Below are 18,260 nucleotides of genomic sequence, written 5' to 3'. Positions count from 1 at the left end.
AAAGAACAGCGTGCGCGCATGTGCTCGGCGGGCACATACTTATCGGCGTGGAAGAGAGGAACCTTGCTGTACTTCCGGTGGCGTTGTAGAATGGTAGAATAGTAGAATGGTAGCTTCTCTTCAGGCATCTTCACAGGAGTTCAGTGAGCGTATTGGTTTTGTTCAACCACCATCACAAACTTGCCTGGGACCCAGAGAGAACTCACACAGCATGTAAATCCAAAATGCCCAACTCACTCCGCAAGCTTAGGACGCCACATCGAACTTTAAAGAAAAATCGCCTTACCTCTAGATCGACAACGTGAGGTTCGCTGTTGTGAGGTTCATCACGTTTTGGAACCTCGAACAAAACGGTGAAATTGTTTCTTGATCCATATACTGCTTAAGCACTGATCATATTTAAGCTCTGAAACTTGCCTTTATGCCAAAAGTCCAGAGAGATTCTAGTACTTCCTGACAGCCCAGTGACAAAATAAGGTCCATCTGCTAATATGGTACTCACAGCAAAACCAATGGTCCGAAACACTGGGGCAAATGTCAGCGTCCAAGGCACCCTTGTGTCACACGTGGAGAAAGATGTTTTGAAGTGGTTCTGCCAGGGTATGTATGCATTGTTGGAGCAACTTAAGAGAAAGGCTACCCCCATATTTTTTCCTAGTAAAACATTCCAAAACGCATGCTTGATTTATAGCTCTGATATATCACCATAAATGATATTAATCTGGGACTGTAACAATATCTGGGTCAGAGACAATGCAAACATAAACGAAACCCTACAAGCACTTCTTCTTTAATACTTCTTTTGCGGCAGGCTAAAGTGAGAAGTGCTCCACGTACACACACAGACATTTATGTGCGAATATGCAGTTTGGTTTTTCAAAAGAAGTCGAGAGTATCAGTGGTAGATAAAGGGAAAAGTACTAATTACACCAGTTTGTTCTGAAACAAGAACAAAACCTTCACAACAGACCGCAGCGATCTATGAACAAAATAGAACCTACAAAGACTGCTTCACTTTTAACGTCGGCGATTCGATACTTGTCCCAGTTTTTGATTTGCGTAAGCGGCCGTAGTTCGGCCTTGCTTCGAACTGAGCTAAACAGAAACTGCAGCAACAGACCCAGCCAAAGGACTCAAAGGACTGTTCAATTAAAGTCATAAATAATCCCAATAAAAGCGTTAAAAAAAACCTTGTAAGCAGAGATAGAATTCCTATGGAATACCCGTGAGATGTTTCATGAGCGATAGGCATTGCATGTTAAGTTCTGCCTGTCACCTTTCATGAACCTTTTTCATAGAGTCCAACAAATGAAGAGTATGATCTTATCAATCTTTTTTTCCCCAGTCAGAATACCCTTCATGTGGTCTTTGCGTAACCATGCCGACAGTGTTGAGGTCATCATTCATAATTCTTCTTTGTCAGGTAGCAGTGGTGAATGATTTTATTGTCGTTGGTCTGAGAACATCCCAGAAGCCTCTGCATTGCCTCTGGAGCAATTCCATCACTGCCAGGAAATGAGAGAACATTACAGCATCGCTGGGGTGACAAGTTTTTTTTTTTACTTTGATTAACTGGAACATTTTAATTAAAGTATCATTAAAGTTAGGAACTTTTATTTTAATAATTTTTGTTTAAGGACTCCCAGGACTATCTCCAATTACTGTAACCTTTCTGGTGCAAACCAAAGTGTAGGTTCTGTGTGCTGATTAAGGTTATTAAGCCAGAAAGTTAACCACAGCAATAGTTAAAATACTTTGCTTAATACTCATATTAATACTCATATTGTTTTAATACTTCTATTTACAACTTTTAATTTCAATGAATCAAGCTATTAATAAACAATAAATTGGAATTAATTATCTATTAAAAATGTAACAGTAATACATGCAGACAAACGTGTTCTAAAATGAAAACGGTATCTAAAAGATTAAGTGCATGTTAATGTGACTTTATCATTTCAAGAGTACAAAATCTCATCTCCTGACTGGAACCATAAGTACGTACTGCAAACAAGTAGTGAAAGTCAATAGCACCTAATCAGGTGATACAAATTACATGTCAAAGTCATTGCAGAATTATTATTACAAAGGGCACTGGATAGGGCATCCAGAGACATAGATTCCTGAAGACCTTGGACAAATTAAACTGTCAAGTGCTTAATATGTACAGAAAATGACCAAAAAATGATTTGGTATGTAAAAGTAATTAAACTTTGGTGCTGCTACGTGACTGACTACATAGAGTACTAGGTGCCTGATTCCTTAATCAAATCCTAAGGCTAAAATTAGCATTTTGTCAATTTTTTAAAACTGTGATTTATAATGACCAACCTTTGTGTTTTATTTGTTTGTTTGTTTGTTTCATATTTATGGTCATGTTTAAGGTCATTTTCCTAAGGGCAGCACTTTGCTGTCTCAATGTCACCATGTTTTATTGAGTCCATGCACTAAGTACCTGCGAGCCGTTGAACAAATTCCTCTCAGTGTGGTGCACGGTAAAGGGTCATCACATTAAACTGTGTCCCAAAAAAACCAACTGTGTAATATTTCACTCATTCGTAGGCCATGACTGAAGCTCACATCCCAGTGAAATGCTCTGGGAATGGAGTTGCCTTCTTTTCATCAGTGAAGGAAGGCCAGCAGTCTCCAGGGGCAATTACTTCTGGGAATTGAAGGCTACAGGGAGATAAGTACTCTAATAACTGAACATTGGGTGAAATTATTAATAGCCCCTTGATAACTAGGGAAGAAAGTGCGAAAGGCCATCAGAGATCTGCTGCTGCCCACACTGGGGAGCTTGTGAAGACACACAAACGAGAAGTGAATACTGGCTTCACTATGTACCCAGAATACACCCATGTACATGAGAAAAATCATAGTGCCAGGAATGGGGTCTATTACTGATAAACCCACTCAATAGAAGTGTTAAATGTGGACTGAAAAGCTTGATTGTGCATGACTCTCCCGGCCAGTAACGTCCTGACATACTATGTGGAGTGAGTGACAGACCCTGCTGATTTCTGATTTACATTTCTTACTGGAAGAGAGAGAGAAACCCAATTCCTGCATCTTCTTTGTCCTCGGAATGCCCTACCTCACAACTCGACACAAACCAAGGGAAAATACACACGCACACATTGTTATGGCTTGTTTGTGTCCATCAAAAACTTGTAAATGATAGGCTGTCACCGCAATTTGTTTTGTTTAGAAATGGTTTTTCTGCCCCCCACCACCCACCCGCCCCAGAAATGCGCAAAGCCCAAATGGGCACGACTAAAACCTGTCAAAGGAGACAGCGCAGACACCTTGCTTTCCGTCGGCATTCCTAACCGAAAACAAGTCTGCGTTACCTGCAGTGAAGGATGGCGTGCGAGTATGATAGCAAATAGCATGTCGCTACAGAGAGAGCTCAGAAAATAGCGTTAGTACTCTTGCCCTCAAAGAGCAGTCCATCAACAGCACTGTAGCGATTATCAAATGTCAACCACAAATCCAACACCCCATCTACTCGGAATGGAATGCAGGCGCCATGTTAAATGAACTTTCTATGAAATTAAGGGAAGGCACGCAGCAAACGTGATTTAATTGACCTCCGGTTAACTCTCTTGGCGAGTCATGTCCTGCTGCACTTCACTCAGATGGAACAAATGAATGAAATCCTTGACACTGCATGAAAATGCAATTATAGGCTCCGCCATTCGCCTAGGTGTGCGCTACAAGGGGAATAATACAAAAAAAACCCAACAACAAACAAACCAGAAAACAAAAAGCTCAAGAATCAAAATGGGTAGGCAATTACATGCCACCGCCTTGTGTATATGCAGTCACGGGAAACTAATTTAGCTGCCGTCGGTCAGTTAACTTCTGAGTACATAGAAACTGAAAAAGTATGGACAGACTATAGGTAGAGCTATCCTGCTGAAATACATTAGTGTGTGCACCAAATAAAATGATTACTCACTTTATTAGAAACAAGCGCATATTACAGGTGCATTTTAAAAGTGTATAATTGCTGTTGCCTGCACAGGGTCATCTGTGGATTTCACATGCAGACATCTCACATCACGATTGTGTTCAGCCAGTACTGGTCCCGTGGTGAGAAACAGACCAGTGAAGAAGAGTTAAAGAATGTCTAACAAATCATGCTCGGCATAGATAAACCTTAGAGTCTCTGCATGGTGTACCTGCACGGTAGGTGTTTTTAATAAAGAGGGCGTCGCCTATGTTTCTGAGATGGAAGCTAAAAGAACAAGGCCATCTCCTTGTTAAGAAAGGTGACTGTTTTGTGTGTATGCTGTCATGCAGACCTAATTTACTGGATGCGCAGAGAAGACGTGAGAATACCCCGGTGAGCGGGGCGGCTTCGGGACCACAGCGCGTCACGGAGAGAGAGCCTTTCGTCTGGCGTCCACGCCCTCGTCCGAGACAGGAGCTCAGGAACCCAGTTCGGTGCCCTCGGAGATGAAACGCTGCTCATGTAGCATTAGAAGAAATGAAATTGCAGAGAAACACGGGCTTTGTGGTGTGTGGCGGTGAGAGAATCCCAGTGTCCGCACGCTGACTGCTGCTGCTCCCAAACAAACCCAAAGCCCCGCTTTCATGGTGACATTATAAGCCCGAGGCCTGAACTGACCTGGAGGGAGCCGAGACTTTTTACTACATAGGTCTGCAGCACACTGCGAGTTTGGCTGGAGAACGGTCCTTTTCCTAAACATCACAGGAGTCCGTCCAGAGCAGTGTGAGAAGTACACGGTAATTAAATGTACATCGCGCCTTGCAAAGACTAATGTTAGTCATGTGGACTAACGCGTTTAAACACTCTAAGAATAAAACCTGTTCTGACAATGCCTCGCTCGCAGCAGAAACCCCCGTCTGTCCCTGCGTGAGGACGTGCACTGCTGAATATATTGACTGCAAACTGTCAATACTGTAGTTTCTGAGCAGATACCCTAGCCTTGCTGTTGCCACTCACGTTGTTAAATATATTGTTGCTGGTAAGAAGCTGTATACCCACGCTTAGATTCCAAGAATATGCCAATATTGACTAGATTCTGGGAATGTTATTAATGACCAGACCCCTGCACTTCCTTTTTTTCACATATTTGTGAGTACACACGAACTACACGTCTTCATTACATAATCTTGCGTAATCCTTGAATTGGCAGCAATGTCTTAAAAAGGCACATTTTCCACCGAATATCTTCAGAGTCTTGGTGTGCGACAAACCAGCCGTCCGCCTCCAGAATGTCAGTATTAGTTTCATCTTCCGTTTCCCTCCGCCACAGTAACTAAAATATCTATCCAACTAAAGGCTGTGGGTTAGACAGACTCTTATATGCGTGAGATCCCTGACCCGGTTGGCGTGAGATCCCTGACCCGGTTGGCGTGAGATCCCTGACCCAGTTGTTTTTTTCTTTCATTCCATTTCTTACGTCTTGTACTTTTAATCAGAGATGAAATGTCATTTCTTTCCCAGTTCTACCGTTTTTCATGTAATTTCCCCACTGAATTAAAGAAAGCCAGCAATTTCTGACATAAAAACATATATTTTGCGTAAACAAACCAGCCCGCTGAAAACACACGTCTGTTGGATTGAAAGCCACATATTCAATGAGAATTTATTGTCACAAGCACAATTTGTCGTCATAAAGTTACACAAAATAATGGAACACATTTACACAGTTTATACAAGTCTAAACTCATTGTACATTTAACAGGCTAACTAAATACCAAGAGTTAAATACACACGTACATTGCACACAATGACATTAAACGTACACAAGCACGCATGGAGCTGTGGATGTGAAAGAAAACCTGATCTTGCCATAAAAATCACATTATTTACATAAAAACACCCATTTTGATTTAGCAAAAAAGATATCCCCCGCCCCTTCCGTTTCAAGTGTTTGCTGTCGGTCCTTCATTTTGCCGTTACAGAGCAGTTTAATAGTGTAGAAGAGCCGGACCGGGAAGGTACAAGTCTCTCTCTTTCTCTTTCTCTTTCTCTCTCTCTCTCTCTCTCACCCACACCCACACCCACCCACACCCACACCCACCCACACACCCACACACACACAGCAACGGCGTCCTGCCGTCAGGCTGCGGAGGGGAGCTTTACCAAGAGCACTTGAAGCCTGAACGGTGTAGCAAATTTGTTTAAAAAATGTTTTAAGAGTAAGCATCTTCGCTTTTAACAGAACACTTTTTTTGTTTATATAACCATCTACAACTAATTTTAGTTCAGCTATATTATGGACATCACTACATAGACTAGATTTTCCACAGTAAGCACGATGCTGGATTGTGTTATGCTGGTGCAGTTTCTGTCAGCCAGATGCTGTTTGGCAAAGTAAGATGGAGTGCAAGGGAGAAAAAAAAACATGCTGAATGAAAACAAGTCTCTTGTCAGCACAGACGGTCATGGAGAGCACTTAGCATACACAGGAACGTGTCGAAGCGTGTCAAAAAATCGTTGTCTTCATATCCTCCTCTTTGGGTGCGTACCTGTGCAAAACCGGTTTGACAAAAGGGGGCGATCGTAATGCGCGCACGCTTGCCAGAGAACCAGACGTGATGCCCGTGAACGGAACCATTCCAACACAGCCAGCGTTCACGCAGTGCCCTTTACTCGTGTACGCAGGCGCTGGTGTACTTGAGTAGGACAGATGAGGATGATGATGGTGAAGATGATGAGGTCACCGCCGGTGACCATGGAGATGAAGATGGACGAGGAGGGTGACATCGATGCTGCAGTCCCCCGGGAAAAGAACAACCCTGACAGAAAGGTCAGTCCAGGACTACTCGGAAAACGGGGGGAACATGCCCAAGTCGGCGAAGTCTTCGATGTTGTAGTTGGCCGTCCCCTGGGTAGGGTCTCCTGCCATGGGTAACATGTCCTGCAATGAAATGAAAGCTTCTTTAGGTTGCGTTCCACTTCGCAACGTGGCGCGCGGGTTACCGGGACACGAGGGGGGAAAAAACGACAGGTTTGTTTGGGTCGTGTCCCGCTCAGGACCAGGCTCAGGCACCACACGGGTGCGCGTTTTGGAGCGCTGGGTTAAAAGCTCTGATTGGACGGCCGTGGGAGGGTGAGCGGAGGTGCTTTGTCTCAGAGCTTGTGGAGGCAGAATGCGAAGAACGGTTGTCTGTCTTCCTCATCCTGTCACTCCCAAAGAGGTTGGACATGAAGCACTTCCAGCTCCTTCAGAACCAGGACCAGCCTGCCAATCTAGAAGGGCTTCAGCCAAGCTGAGGCAGATGTTTGCTTGAGCTTAATGCTTAGATGCTCTTTGCGTGCTGGGTCCAGTGTGATTCTGCTGGGTGTGTGTGTGTGTGTGTGTGTGTGTGTGTGTGTGTGTGTGTGTGTGTGCGCGCGTACGTGCGTGATTGCAAAATACCTGGAACACCTCGGACTGGCTGGGCTGGGGGTGAGTGTGCTGGTCTCCTGTCTGCTGGCTGTGGTGCTGGCTCTGCCACTGGGACCACACCTCGGATGGCCGACCCTGGAACTGGCCACCACTCTGACTGCCCTCCCCTGACACATCTGCAGAGCACGCACGCACACACGCACGCACACACGGCCTCTGCATTTAACCACTGTCAGGATGTAAGGCCACACATCTTACATATATGTTATATATATGAAGCTAACCACATATGGAGTATTTCTAAGCCAAACCTAAACCTGACTGCAATAACCAAAATTGTTTTGCCCGTTCAGTTTTAGACAAATGAACCCTTTAGTAAAAGGTACTTTACCTGGTTACACCATTTAGCTGCCCCTCACAAGCTTACTCCTTGTTTTCACCAACGCCAACACACACACACATATACTAAGGCTGGAGCCCAATCACAATAGTGCTTTATGAATATTTCATTTGTACGAATATTTTTGAATTTCCTTATTTTCAGGAAGAAAAAAAACAGTGTCAAATTAGCTGGAGTACCTCATAACAGAACGCTGTGTGTGTGTGCTCTGTGTGCAAGTCCGTGCAGGTTTGGGGAGGTAGTTTATGATGATGTCTCTTGTCTTTTGTTTTCCTGATGGATCTGTGACGTGAAGAAACTTGGCCTACGTTGGCTTTGGCTGCTTAGTCACTCGCTACCTCACCTACATGTCAGCTGGGAGTGTGTGAAACTTGTAGATATCACACTGGAGAAACAGCGCGGTGTTGATATCTCTTCTAACAAAGTCGCTGTGCCACTGTTTCAGCTTAGAAGATGCAGTCATAGCAGAGCTCCTTACACCGATAAGTACTGACCTGTACCTTAGCCTGTACTGACCCGTTAGCCCTGTACCTTAGCCTGTACTGACCCGTTAGCCCTGTACCTTAGCCTGTACTGACCCATTAGTCCTGTACCTTAACCTGTACTGACCCGTTAGCCCTGTACCTTAGCCTGTACTGACCCGTTAGCCCTGTACCTTAGCCTGTACTGACCCGTTAGCCCTGTACCTTAGCCTGTACTGACCCGTTAGCCCTGTACCTTAGCCTGTACTGACCCGTTAGCCCTGTACCTTAGCCTGTACTGACCCATTAGTCCTGTACCTTAGCCTGTACTGACCCATTAGTCCTGTACCTTAGCCTGTACTGACCCGTTAGCCCTGTACCTTAGCCTGTACTGACCCATTAGTCCTGTACCTTAGCCTGTACTGTTGCCAGTGCAGAAGCAGTCCTTCCTTTTGTGTGATTTTGTGTTTAAAACTACATCTACTCCTCACGATGTCTGAGATGTTTGTGTAGCCTATTACAGCAGTCTCCTTCTGTCAGACAGAACATTCTATAGCTGGCTAGTTAACTCCACCGATAGCTCCATAGTTAGCAGGGTGTTTCTGACAACTTATGTGCTGTCCCCCAACCTCTACCCTATCTCCCAGCACACACACACACACACACACACACACACACACACACACACACACACACACACACACACACACACACACACTCATGCATTCACACACACTCACATAAACCTTATTCACACATGCCTTTACTGACTGCTGTTCAGTGGCAGGGCGAGAGGGTGGACCCTTTGGGCGATGTGTCTCCGTGCCAACGAGTGCCCGCCTTTAACACGCCCGCCTCATCTAACGAACGCCTTGCCATCTCCTCCCTGACGTGGCTGTGGGAGGAGAAAAGGCACCTGACACGACCTCCCCGAGTTAATGTGCTCCTGATGGGCTCTTCCCCAATGCCAGGCCAAGCCTCATTTGAGCAAGCTCCCCCCTCCGTGCCAGTCAAGGCGGGGGACGGCAGCAGGGTGGAGGGGACAAACGTGGGATGGGGGTCGCATCTGTGGCCCAGTTCCCACGTCCCCCTCTGATGAGGAAATGAGGCAGGGTCGAGAACCTCATTTCCTTAGAGCGGTAGCACACGCCACTCGCACAGCAATCCGCTGACCAGCAATCCGCTGCCCAGCCCTCTCCCTCTCTCTCTCTCCTTCTTAATGTGCTGAGTTGTGGCCCATTGTAAACGTGTCCCTCGTTCGTCTTTTCCTGACTCGCTCTGATCGACCTTCTGCTGCTGGTGCTCACTGACTCACTCTTCTCTCCCGCTTTGCTCAATCATCGACTTCATCCTTCATTTCCACTCTTCAAGGTGTGTGTGTGTGTGTGTGTGCGCGTGGGTATTTGTGTGCTTCAAAGAGGCAGAGAGAGAGAGATAGAGAGAAAATGCACAAGAAGTAAACATGCTTATCTGTCCTCTGTCTAAAATGTGTTCACTCACTCACACACACACATACACACACACTCATTCACATGCTCACCTCTCACAACAACAAGCATTTAAAAGGCACAAAAATGTACCAACATGCAAAGACAACTTGTTCATACAAACAGCCAAGGATAACAACACGCCTCCATGCTTTCATGGAAAAGGGCAGCCCTCTCTCTAACCCTGCCACTCGCTGAATCACCCAAACAAACAAGCAAACATGCTTGTGGCAGCATGCGGATGCGGGCGGGACGCAATCGCGCAAAGCCCACCGGACGCGACGAACAGGTCTGGACAGCAAAGCTAACGAATGCCTCTTAACGAGCAGGACAGAGGTGCATGCCTGTAGTCTCCCAGGAGGAAGAGGAGGAACCCGCCCGTGTGCTTGATGACGCCCAGCCCGCCCTCTTCTCCCCAACGGTGCTCGCTGCCTTTTCCACCCGCGAGCGCCTTGGCCTGCTCCGGCTGGCTGTTTACATCTGAATTGGGTTTGGCCCGTTGCACCCCACTGGGGAAAATCCTTCACCGTCGCAGTGTGTAAAAACATACACGAGGAAGAAGTCCGCCAAAGAGCCATAAAGCACTGCACCAGAGAGCAGAGCTAACTACACACTCACACGACACACGGAGCTAACCACACACTCACACATGACAGATGTAGCTAACTACACACTCACACGACACGCAGAGCTAAGTACACACTCACACGACACATAAAGCTAATTACACACTCACACACAACACAGCTAACTACACACACTACACACAGAGCTAACTACACACACACATGACACACAGCTAACTACACACTCAGACATGACACACAGAGCTAACTACAGACTCACATGACACACAGAGCTAACTACACACTCACACACAACACAGAGCTAACTACACATACACACGACACACAGAGCTAACCACACACTCAGACATGACACACAGAACTAAGTACACAGAGATAAGTACACACTCACATGACACACAGAGCTAACTACACACTCAGACACGACACAGAGCTAACTACACACTCAGACATGACACACAGAGCTGACTATACACTCAGACATGACACACAGAGCTGACTATACACTCAGACACGACACAGAGCTAACTACACACTCAGACACGACACACAGAGTTAACTACACACAAATGACACACAGAGCTAACTACACACTCACATGACACAGAGCTCACTACACACTCAGACACGACACAGAGAGCTACCTACACACAGAGCTAACTACACACTCACATGACACACAGAGCTAACTACACACTCAGTGGCAGGAGAGAATAAAATACAGTCTCTACATGAATATGAGCTAGGCTGCACCCCGCTGGGCGAGAGTCTTCGCCTTCACAGTGCATAAAAACATATGGGAGGCAGATTTTCAACAAAGAGGCAAAAAGCACTGCACCTAGACCAGGGAGCAGAGCTAACAGCACACTCCGACACGACACACGGAGCTAAACACACTCAGTGGCAGGACAGCATAAAAGGAATAAAGGCATATTTATTTATTGTGAAGGCAGAAAGCCTTTAAGGTCATTCTTTAAATGAAGTCATTTCAGCAGAAATGCTCCCGTGCACGCTGTTGCTGCCCTATCTGTTGGGTTTGGCAGGCATGATTCATCACATTTCACTGGTGCTGTATTTCTCTGAGATCAAGACTGAAATCAAGGCAATATTTATACAAATATTGCAATATTGATACAAATAAATTAACAACAAACTAATATTAATGCTTTGAGTAAGCAGGCAACAGGATGTTTAATTGAATATTAGAAATTCTATTTAAAACTACTAATCATTCTTGAATGGAAGCTGCTGACTAAGTCACTTGCTGGGTGAGCTCGCTTCTGTAGCACTGCTCTGCTGGCCGGGCAATTTTCTGCACCCTGTGCGCTGCAGGTGTATGCCAGTGAGTGTTTTCACGCAATGACATCTGTTAGCAATGGACATGCCAGTGTGCGTTTTCTAGGGTTTAAGAACCAAAGGCAAACAAAAGGTCTCATGCTGCCTGTACTCGCAGACGAGCTCCTCTACGCATACAGGACACAGAGTTATGAACTCAGATGTTTCCAGGTGTCAAAAACGCTTAGGCAAAAAAGGAAAATAAATAGATGGCCAGATACCGAAGCCAACATCTTGAGCAAATGACTGAATTCTCAGCGAGTTAACGATTCGTTCAGAAGCTGTATTTGACCTCGGAGGTTTACGAGGTAGCCTGGATGTTCGCTTCGCACATGGCTCAGATGAATTGGGAAAGTGAACGTTTCACAGCTTCAGCTTGTAAATCAGCGCGTGTGCGTGAGACGGACAGTTCTGACATCACTTAAAACACACTCGCGAGAGCCCCCATCTCCCGATGGGGCTGTAATTCTTAACACCGCACCCCCCCCACCCGCACGCAACAAGTCTGCTAACCTTGCACCCGGCACCGGATCCGGGACCAGATGCCTGATCGGCCAAGAGCTTGGGTTGGTTTACAGAGCCGCATCCGTCGTGGCCATGGAAGGGGGAATCAGAACCCGGTTTCCACCCGTAGTTGAAGATGCCGTCTGTGTCTGGGTGTCGTTATGTGGATAACAGATGGACCCGTCTCCTCCCGCCGCGTTTATGCCCACTGTTTATGTGCGCATACGTGGTCTGCCCTGCAACCGGGTCTCGTTTAACAGCGTGCAAAGGCACGCGGAGGCGTGGGAAACCGGCCAGTTGTCACTCAACTGACCCAGGCGTACGGACAACATGGCAAGCGTGAGGAGTCCCGCGGAGACCATCCGGGTTCCGCAGCCCCCTTCGGTGCTCAGGGAGGAGGTTGTCATACAGCTGTCGGGAAGAACGAGAAGCCGAGAATACTGCATCCTTTGCCCGCTGTTCCGCGGGGCGCTACAGAATGAGCCGGTGACAGTGCCTGACTGTTCACAGCCATGGGAATCGCTATGGCGAACTGAGCTGGACCGCCTCCGGAGGTTAGGTCTGGCTGTTTTCCAGTCATGTGCGTTTTTTCCTCCGATCTGGATAAGATGTCCGGGTGCAGACCGCATTAATGCAAGGTGTAAATGGCCTCGAATATTTATTCATCCAGTAATAACCTTGAGATCTTCTTACTGTACTCTGATAACACTCTTTCTCTGCAAGGTCTTCAAATCCTACTGCGTCTCATTCAGAATGGCAGAAGATGGCGCAAGTATAACCTATAATGTCATATTTAGCCCCTACTAAGGCTAATGAAATGTAATCAGTGTTGAACTGACAAGCAGTTCATTAGGCCTGATTTTATTCATTAAGCAGACATTGTCAGATGGTATTTACAAGGTCAATATGCTAATGAACTATCCAACACATCATTTTTTCTTCATGTGTGCTGAACCACCCTGACACACTTTCAGACTCTGCCGTTTAGTGTTTGGGTCTTTTGATGAAACACATGATACAACAAGCATGATAAATTACTTCGGTACATTTACACAGGTCAGACTTTTCTTCATATCGCAACGGTTCACCACTCTACAGTACAGTATTTGTTTAACGGAGGCGGAGCCTTACCAAAAGCTGCGCTGCGGTTGGCCAGGTTGGAGTAGGCGTTGCCACTGGGAGAGGAAGTGGCCGGGCTGGACAGGGGGCTGTAGGAGGACGGGTCCGCCTGGTAGCTGTGGCCGGAGCCGATTCCGAACGGGGACGATTGGGCCTTGGCGGACTGGGCCGGGAGCTGCTGCTGTGGGGGTGAAGCAGGAGGAACAAGCCCATTAACCAGACGCAGACCTGCCTGTAACCGCCTCGCCAATCACGCCAGGGCCCACACGGGGTACGACTGGTCATAGACTGGACTTGGGTTTTAAGAAATCTCAGAAAAACAGGTTTGTTGCCAACGATCAGCCATGAATGAAGCAGGGCAGTTGGGTAATTCATGTTTAGGAAATATTAAGCAATCCCAGTCAGGCCGTACATGCTGCACTGCAGTAAACCTGACACACGGAGCAAAAAAAATCGTACAAATAAATTCTTGTAAACACCGCATGACTAACAGGGTACTAAACCGTCTCGATGGAATTCATTACCGTCATTTCCAGGGTCATCTCACTGAAATAAACACATTAGGGTAGAGGAATGAAAACGGGAAACAGCATTCCTACACATGCATGTGTGAGGGAAAAGCCCAGAGCTGGCGCACGTCAGCGCGGCTGTAACCGCGGCAACCCGTTCAAGCAGCCCAGTCGGTCACACGTGCTTCTGGTTTCGGTAGCACCGGCCCAGAGGGCCGTAAGCGTGGCATGGCTCTGCATTATCAGGCGCTGACGAGGACTCACCTGGCCCGAGAAGGGCGGCCGACTGCCCGTCCAGGACACCTGGCCCGGGTTGAGCTGTCGGGAGATTTGGGCCAGGTTCTGGCCTGCCGAGCCAGCCGTGGACTGGATGTCGTTCACCCCTGGAACGTGGATCACCGACGAGCTGAAACACACATTATGCAGCCATTACAATCAGCATCTTATGGCTGCATTTACTCAGACAGGCGCTTTCCCAGTGCATCCCCCTCAGACACCGGAAATGGAAGAACTCTGCAGGAGTCTGGATTCCGGCATTTGGTCTGTGCAGTTGTTTTTTGTTGGGGTCCAGAGCCAAGAAATTCTTCTTTCATTTGGGTAAATGTAGGACTTCATTATAGACTCTATGGTGGATGGAATGTACTAGAATAATGGAATCTATAATCCCTGATTTTATGCCCAGAACAAACAAATGAAGTACACACAAGTTAAACAGACAAAGAATTTGTTCTGGAAAGTGTTAGAGCTGGCAAGACATTCCACACTGACATGCCGTCTCCACACACACACAGACGCACATGCAAACATAGACACAGACACACTACCCACCTGAAATTCTTTCCTGAGTGCCCAGGTTGGAAAGGACTACCCTGGGAATACAGCTGCTGTCCGCCTGCAGTGGATGATGGCACCATCATCTTCTTATCAGCTACACACACACACACACACACACACACACACACACACACACACACACACACACACACACACACACACAAAGTGAAGATCCGGACCTATATCCCCATACCATACACCCTGACTCTACACAGAAAGATCACAGATCATGGCCCAACCAACTAGTGCATCTCACACCATGTGGCCCATCTAAAGCTAATGTGTATCTGCAGTAGGAATGCATCACATATGCCTGGCATCTAGTATGGGGTAGGTGAGCAGGTTATGAAAGACAACCCAAGAAACACCCAGAAGGATGCAGCATGCCATTTCACACACAGACTCTGGTTTAAAGGTTCCAGCGGAGTGTCGGAGAGATTTACGCTCCTGCTGTCCTCCCAAGCTTCCGGGGAAAGTGTGGTGTACTCCGTGGACGCTGTACGTTGTCGAGGTGGCAGACATACAGCTGTATTGTTTAAGACGGAGTTGTTTTCCTACTGCGATTTTAACTGACGAGTGACCTTCCCTTCCTGATCTAGATGGCACTCCGTCAGTGATAAATTAGCCACAGGGTCAGTGATAAATTTCAGTAGGAAGCAGTTGGGTGCCTCCAAACCACCGCAGACCTGTCGCGATATATGGGGGCTGACGGCTTGTAGCTCAGTGGGGAGAGGGAGTGAGAGGGAGTGAGAGGGAGTGAGAGAGAGAGAGAGAGAGAGAGAGAGAGAGAGAGAGAGAGCGAGAGAGATTGAATATCTCCACTGTGATTTCAACACTTTAGGGGACAAAATCTCCCAGAATGCCTCTATAATGATTTTGTGGTGTAAAAACAAGGGCCCTTGCTGTCATGTGTGGACATCTGCGGTGCAGGGCCCACGTACGGCCGGAGATGCCCGTATACATGTCGCTGAAGCGCGGGTCCCTCTCCTGGGAGAAGAGCGTCTCCGTTTTGTCAATGTTCTTGCTCGCCTCGTGTACACCGGCTACGGGCACCTGCTGGCCAGACAGAAGAGCACGGACACCATGAAGTCTTCAATGCACAAAGAATACACCACCTCTTCTGTTTTTGTGAATGGGACATGCCCCCCCATCCATTAACTATGCTGTCATTAGTGATAACCCTTTGTAATCATTTCCAATTTTTCCACCCAGCCATTCAGTGGAAGAACATTGTCAGTATTCCCACAATCAATCACGGCGCCTGGAACATGGCGTCTGAACAGCTGGGATTCAAACGTCCATCCCCGGCAACTGGGTTCACCTCTTTTAACATGCAAAATGATCATGTTTTCTAGGACTGGGACATCGTCAGGGGCTCCCCTCTCTGTCCTTGTGGCTCCCATGGCTCTCACACCACGTGGTATTGTTACAGTTCCGTTTCATCTCACCTTCGCTCTCTCTTTCTTGTTTTGTCTTTACACACACAAACACACACACACACAAACCCCTCTTTCTTCCTGGTTGGATAATGTATTTCTATACATGAATCTCCTGCTTTTGCTTCCCTGTAGTTTCACCATGTCGTGTCATTAGGTATTCTGGATATATGTATCTGTCTCTGGGATCTTTGACCCTGGACTGACGGAAGGACAGTGAGAGTGGACTTACATAAACCTCGCCCACCATCACAGTGTCGGTCACCTGTTCTTGCTGGTTATCATCGTTTTAAGGCTCTAATAATCCAGACTGGGTTCAGGTGTGGAAACGCGCTGAGTGCTACCTGCGCTGCCCTGGCCGTGTGTTAGCTGTGTGCAGCGGAGCGGCATTGCCTCTTATGACTTGGGAGGAAAAAAAAGTCCATTAATGCAAAGAAGTGCAGGAGTGCCTGGGGCTGCTCCTCTGCAGGATGCCACATTCCCACCACCCACAGCTCCGCCCGACCACCACCTAGCTACGCCCTGACTTCACCACACAGCTATGCCTTGACGCTGGCGAGTGGAGCCAAGGGTGGCTAGCTGAAAACGCAGCCCCAGGGTGTGTTTCAAATTAGACTGGGTCCTCCGTGGTGTGGGTGTGTGTTTGTGTGTGTGTGTGTGTGTGTGTAAACCAACTTCAGCAGAATGCTCTGAACATGGTGAGAGGCGGACCCGTGCCAGCGGGTGGCTTTTCTGGGAAGGCTGCCTGCTAGAAACCGAGATGGCTCTCCGTGACATGGGTGGTATTCAAATGAGATCAAGCTATTATCGGCCCCAGCCGTTTGTCAGGATGTGGCGTGCTCGCTTGAAATATCAGCTGTGCCACAATGGGAGGAGGGGGGAGGGAATATAGCCTTCCCCACCCTAAACCAAGATGGGATTTGTAAAACTGAAATATGTATGAAAGTGTATGCAGTCTATGTGCATGCATGCATGCATGCATGTGTGTGTTTGTGTGTGTGTGTGCGCGCACAGGGGCAGAGCTTGCCTTTTCAATACATGAGTGGAAGAGAGAAAGCCCTGATCAAGACTCCAGAAACTGCATAAATCCTACTCTAAGCAAATACACAGAACTGTAAACATAACCCAGTAGAGTTGCAGTAAATTACACTAATCACGCAGTACGAACTGTTGCTACTTTGTAAAATTACAATGAGAATATATGATCATTAATAGGTTTATTTTGTTGTTAACCTTAAATGCATTTCATGCAATAACAAGCTGATCAAATAGTTTTAATAAAGAAAGATGAATTTTTTAAATTCCTGAAATTATTTAAATGAAAATATTTTCCGCACCTACTATAGTGGTTAGCGCTGAATTGGGTATTGTGATCAGGCTGCGTGGTAATCTGATGCCTAACTCTGTAGCACACCTGCTCCTGCCTTTCCTGGGGCTTTCTGGACCCTTTCACAGATCCAGTCTATTAAAATAATAAGCCATTTCATTCTGACCTTCACATTACGTTGACTAATCTCGAAATGGGCATTTAGCGCTTCACAGGCTGACACTGCAGGTTTCTGGTTGGATGTGCTGAACGTATGGGCCGTATCCTGATTGGCTGTTGAAAATGTGCTGCATGATTCCATGGAAACAGCCTGTTTGACCAAAGCTTAGCGGTGGAATCTTGAGAAAGTGCACATTAGCAGCTGTCTAAATAGAAATTAAAATGACCAGAAATTGTGTACAACCGTTTTTAAGCGTAAAATGAAAACTCCTTTCTGGAGGCTTGTCTGCGTAGTGGGCCCACTGAGGCTGTGCTATGGTATAAAGTGTATATATCTGTGCGCGTGCGCGTGTTTGTATGTACCTGTGACAGATCATATGCCGTCAGCCCGTCCCTCTGATGAACCTCCAGTTCAGCCTGCTGCTGTTGCTGGAGTTGCCTACACACACACACACACACACACACAAAATGAATAAATGACAAATCCAGCAACTTTCCAATATTAGCATAATAAGGTCACATGAAGGCTGTGGCGTACAAGGGTGGTGCATGTGTCAAGCACAGTTCTGACTGGCCACCCTTAACCCCATCATTAGACACCACCACCCAACACTAACATTAACCCCATCATTACACACCACCACCCAACACTACCATTACCACTAGACTCAAGATGGCGCCAGTGAGGTCAGCTGCCCTCACGACTGCTCTGTCCATACTTTGCACTTTTTTCGC

The 18,260-nt window shown here is 46.9% G+C and overlaps 1 protein-coding gene across 7 annotated transcripts in view; it reads right to left on the bottom strand.

Moving 5' to 3' along the window:
- Window positions 1–6,405: 6,405 nt before the first annotated feature.
- arnt2 (aryl-hydrocarbon receptor nuclear translocator 2) overlaps window positions 6,406–18,260 on the bottom strand; it is a 49,779-nt gene continuing 37,924 nt past the window's right edge. For 2 of the 7 annotated variants that reach the window (XM_035525001.1, XM_035525013.1), the window contains 7 exons: window positions 17,889–17,964; window positions 15,545–15,659; window positions 14,598–14,697; window positions 14,034–14,175; window positions 13,273–13,441; window positions 7,398–7,543; window positions 6,406–6,896 (listed from right to left, as the gene is read on the bottom strand). In XM_035525001.1, the coding sequence (XP_035380894.1) occupies window positions 6,798–6,896; window positions 7,398–7,543; window positions 13,273–13,441; window positions 14,034–14,175; window positions 14,598–14,697; window positions 15,545–15,659; window positions 17,889–17,964 (847 nt within the window). In that variant the 3' untranslated portion in view covers window positions 6,406–6,797. The remainder of the gene's footprint in view (window positions 6,897–7,397; window positions 7,544–13,272; window positions 13,442–14,033; window positions 14,176–14,597; window positions 14,698–15,544; window positions 15,660–17,888; window positions 17,965–18,260) is intronic. The other 5 variants (XM_035525005.1, XM_035525018.1, XM_035525010.1 and 2 more) reach the window with 3 other exon arrangements.

Source organism: Electrophorus electricus, chromosome 1, assembly GCF_013358815.1.
Source record: "Electrophorus electricus isolate fEleEle1 chromosome 1, fEleEle1.pri, whole genome shotgun sequence".
Classification (NCBI taxonomy): domain Eukaryota; kingdom Metazoa; phylum Chordata; class Actinopteri; order Gymnotiformes; family Gymnotidae; genus Electrophorus; species Electrophorus electricus.
This window is presented reverse-complemented; position numbering and strand designations above follow the sequence as displayed.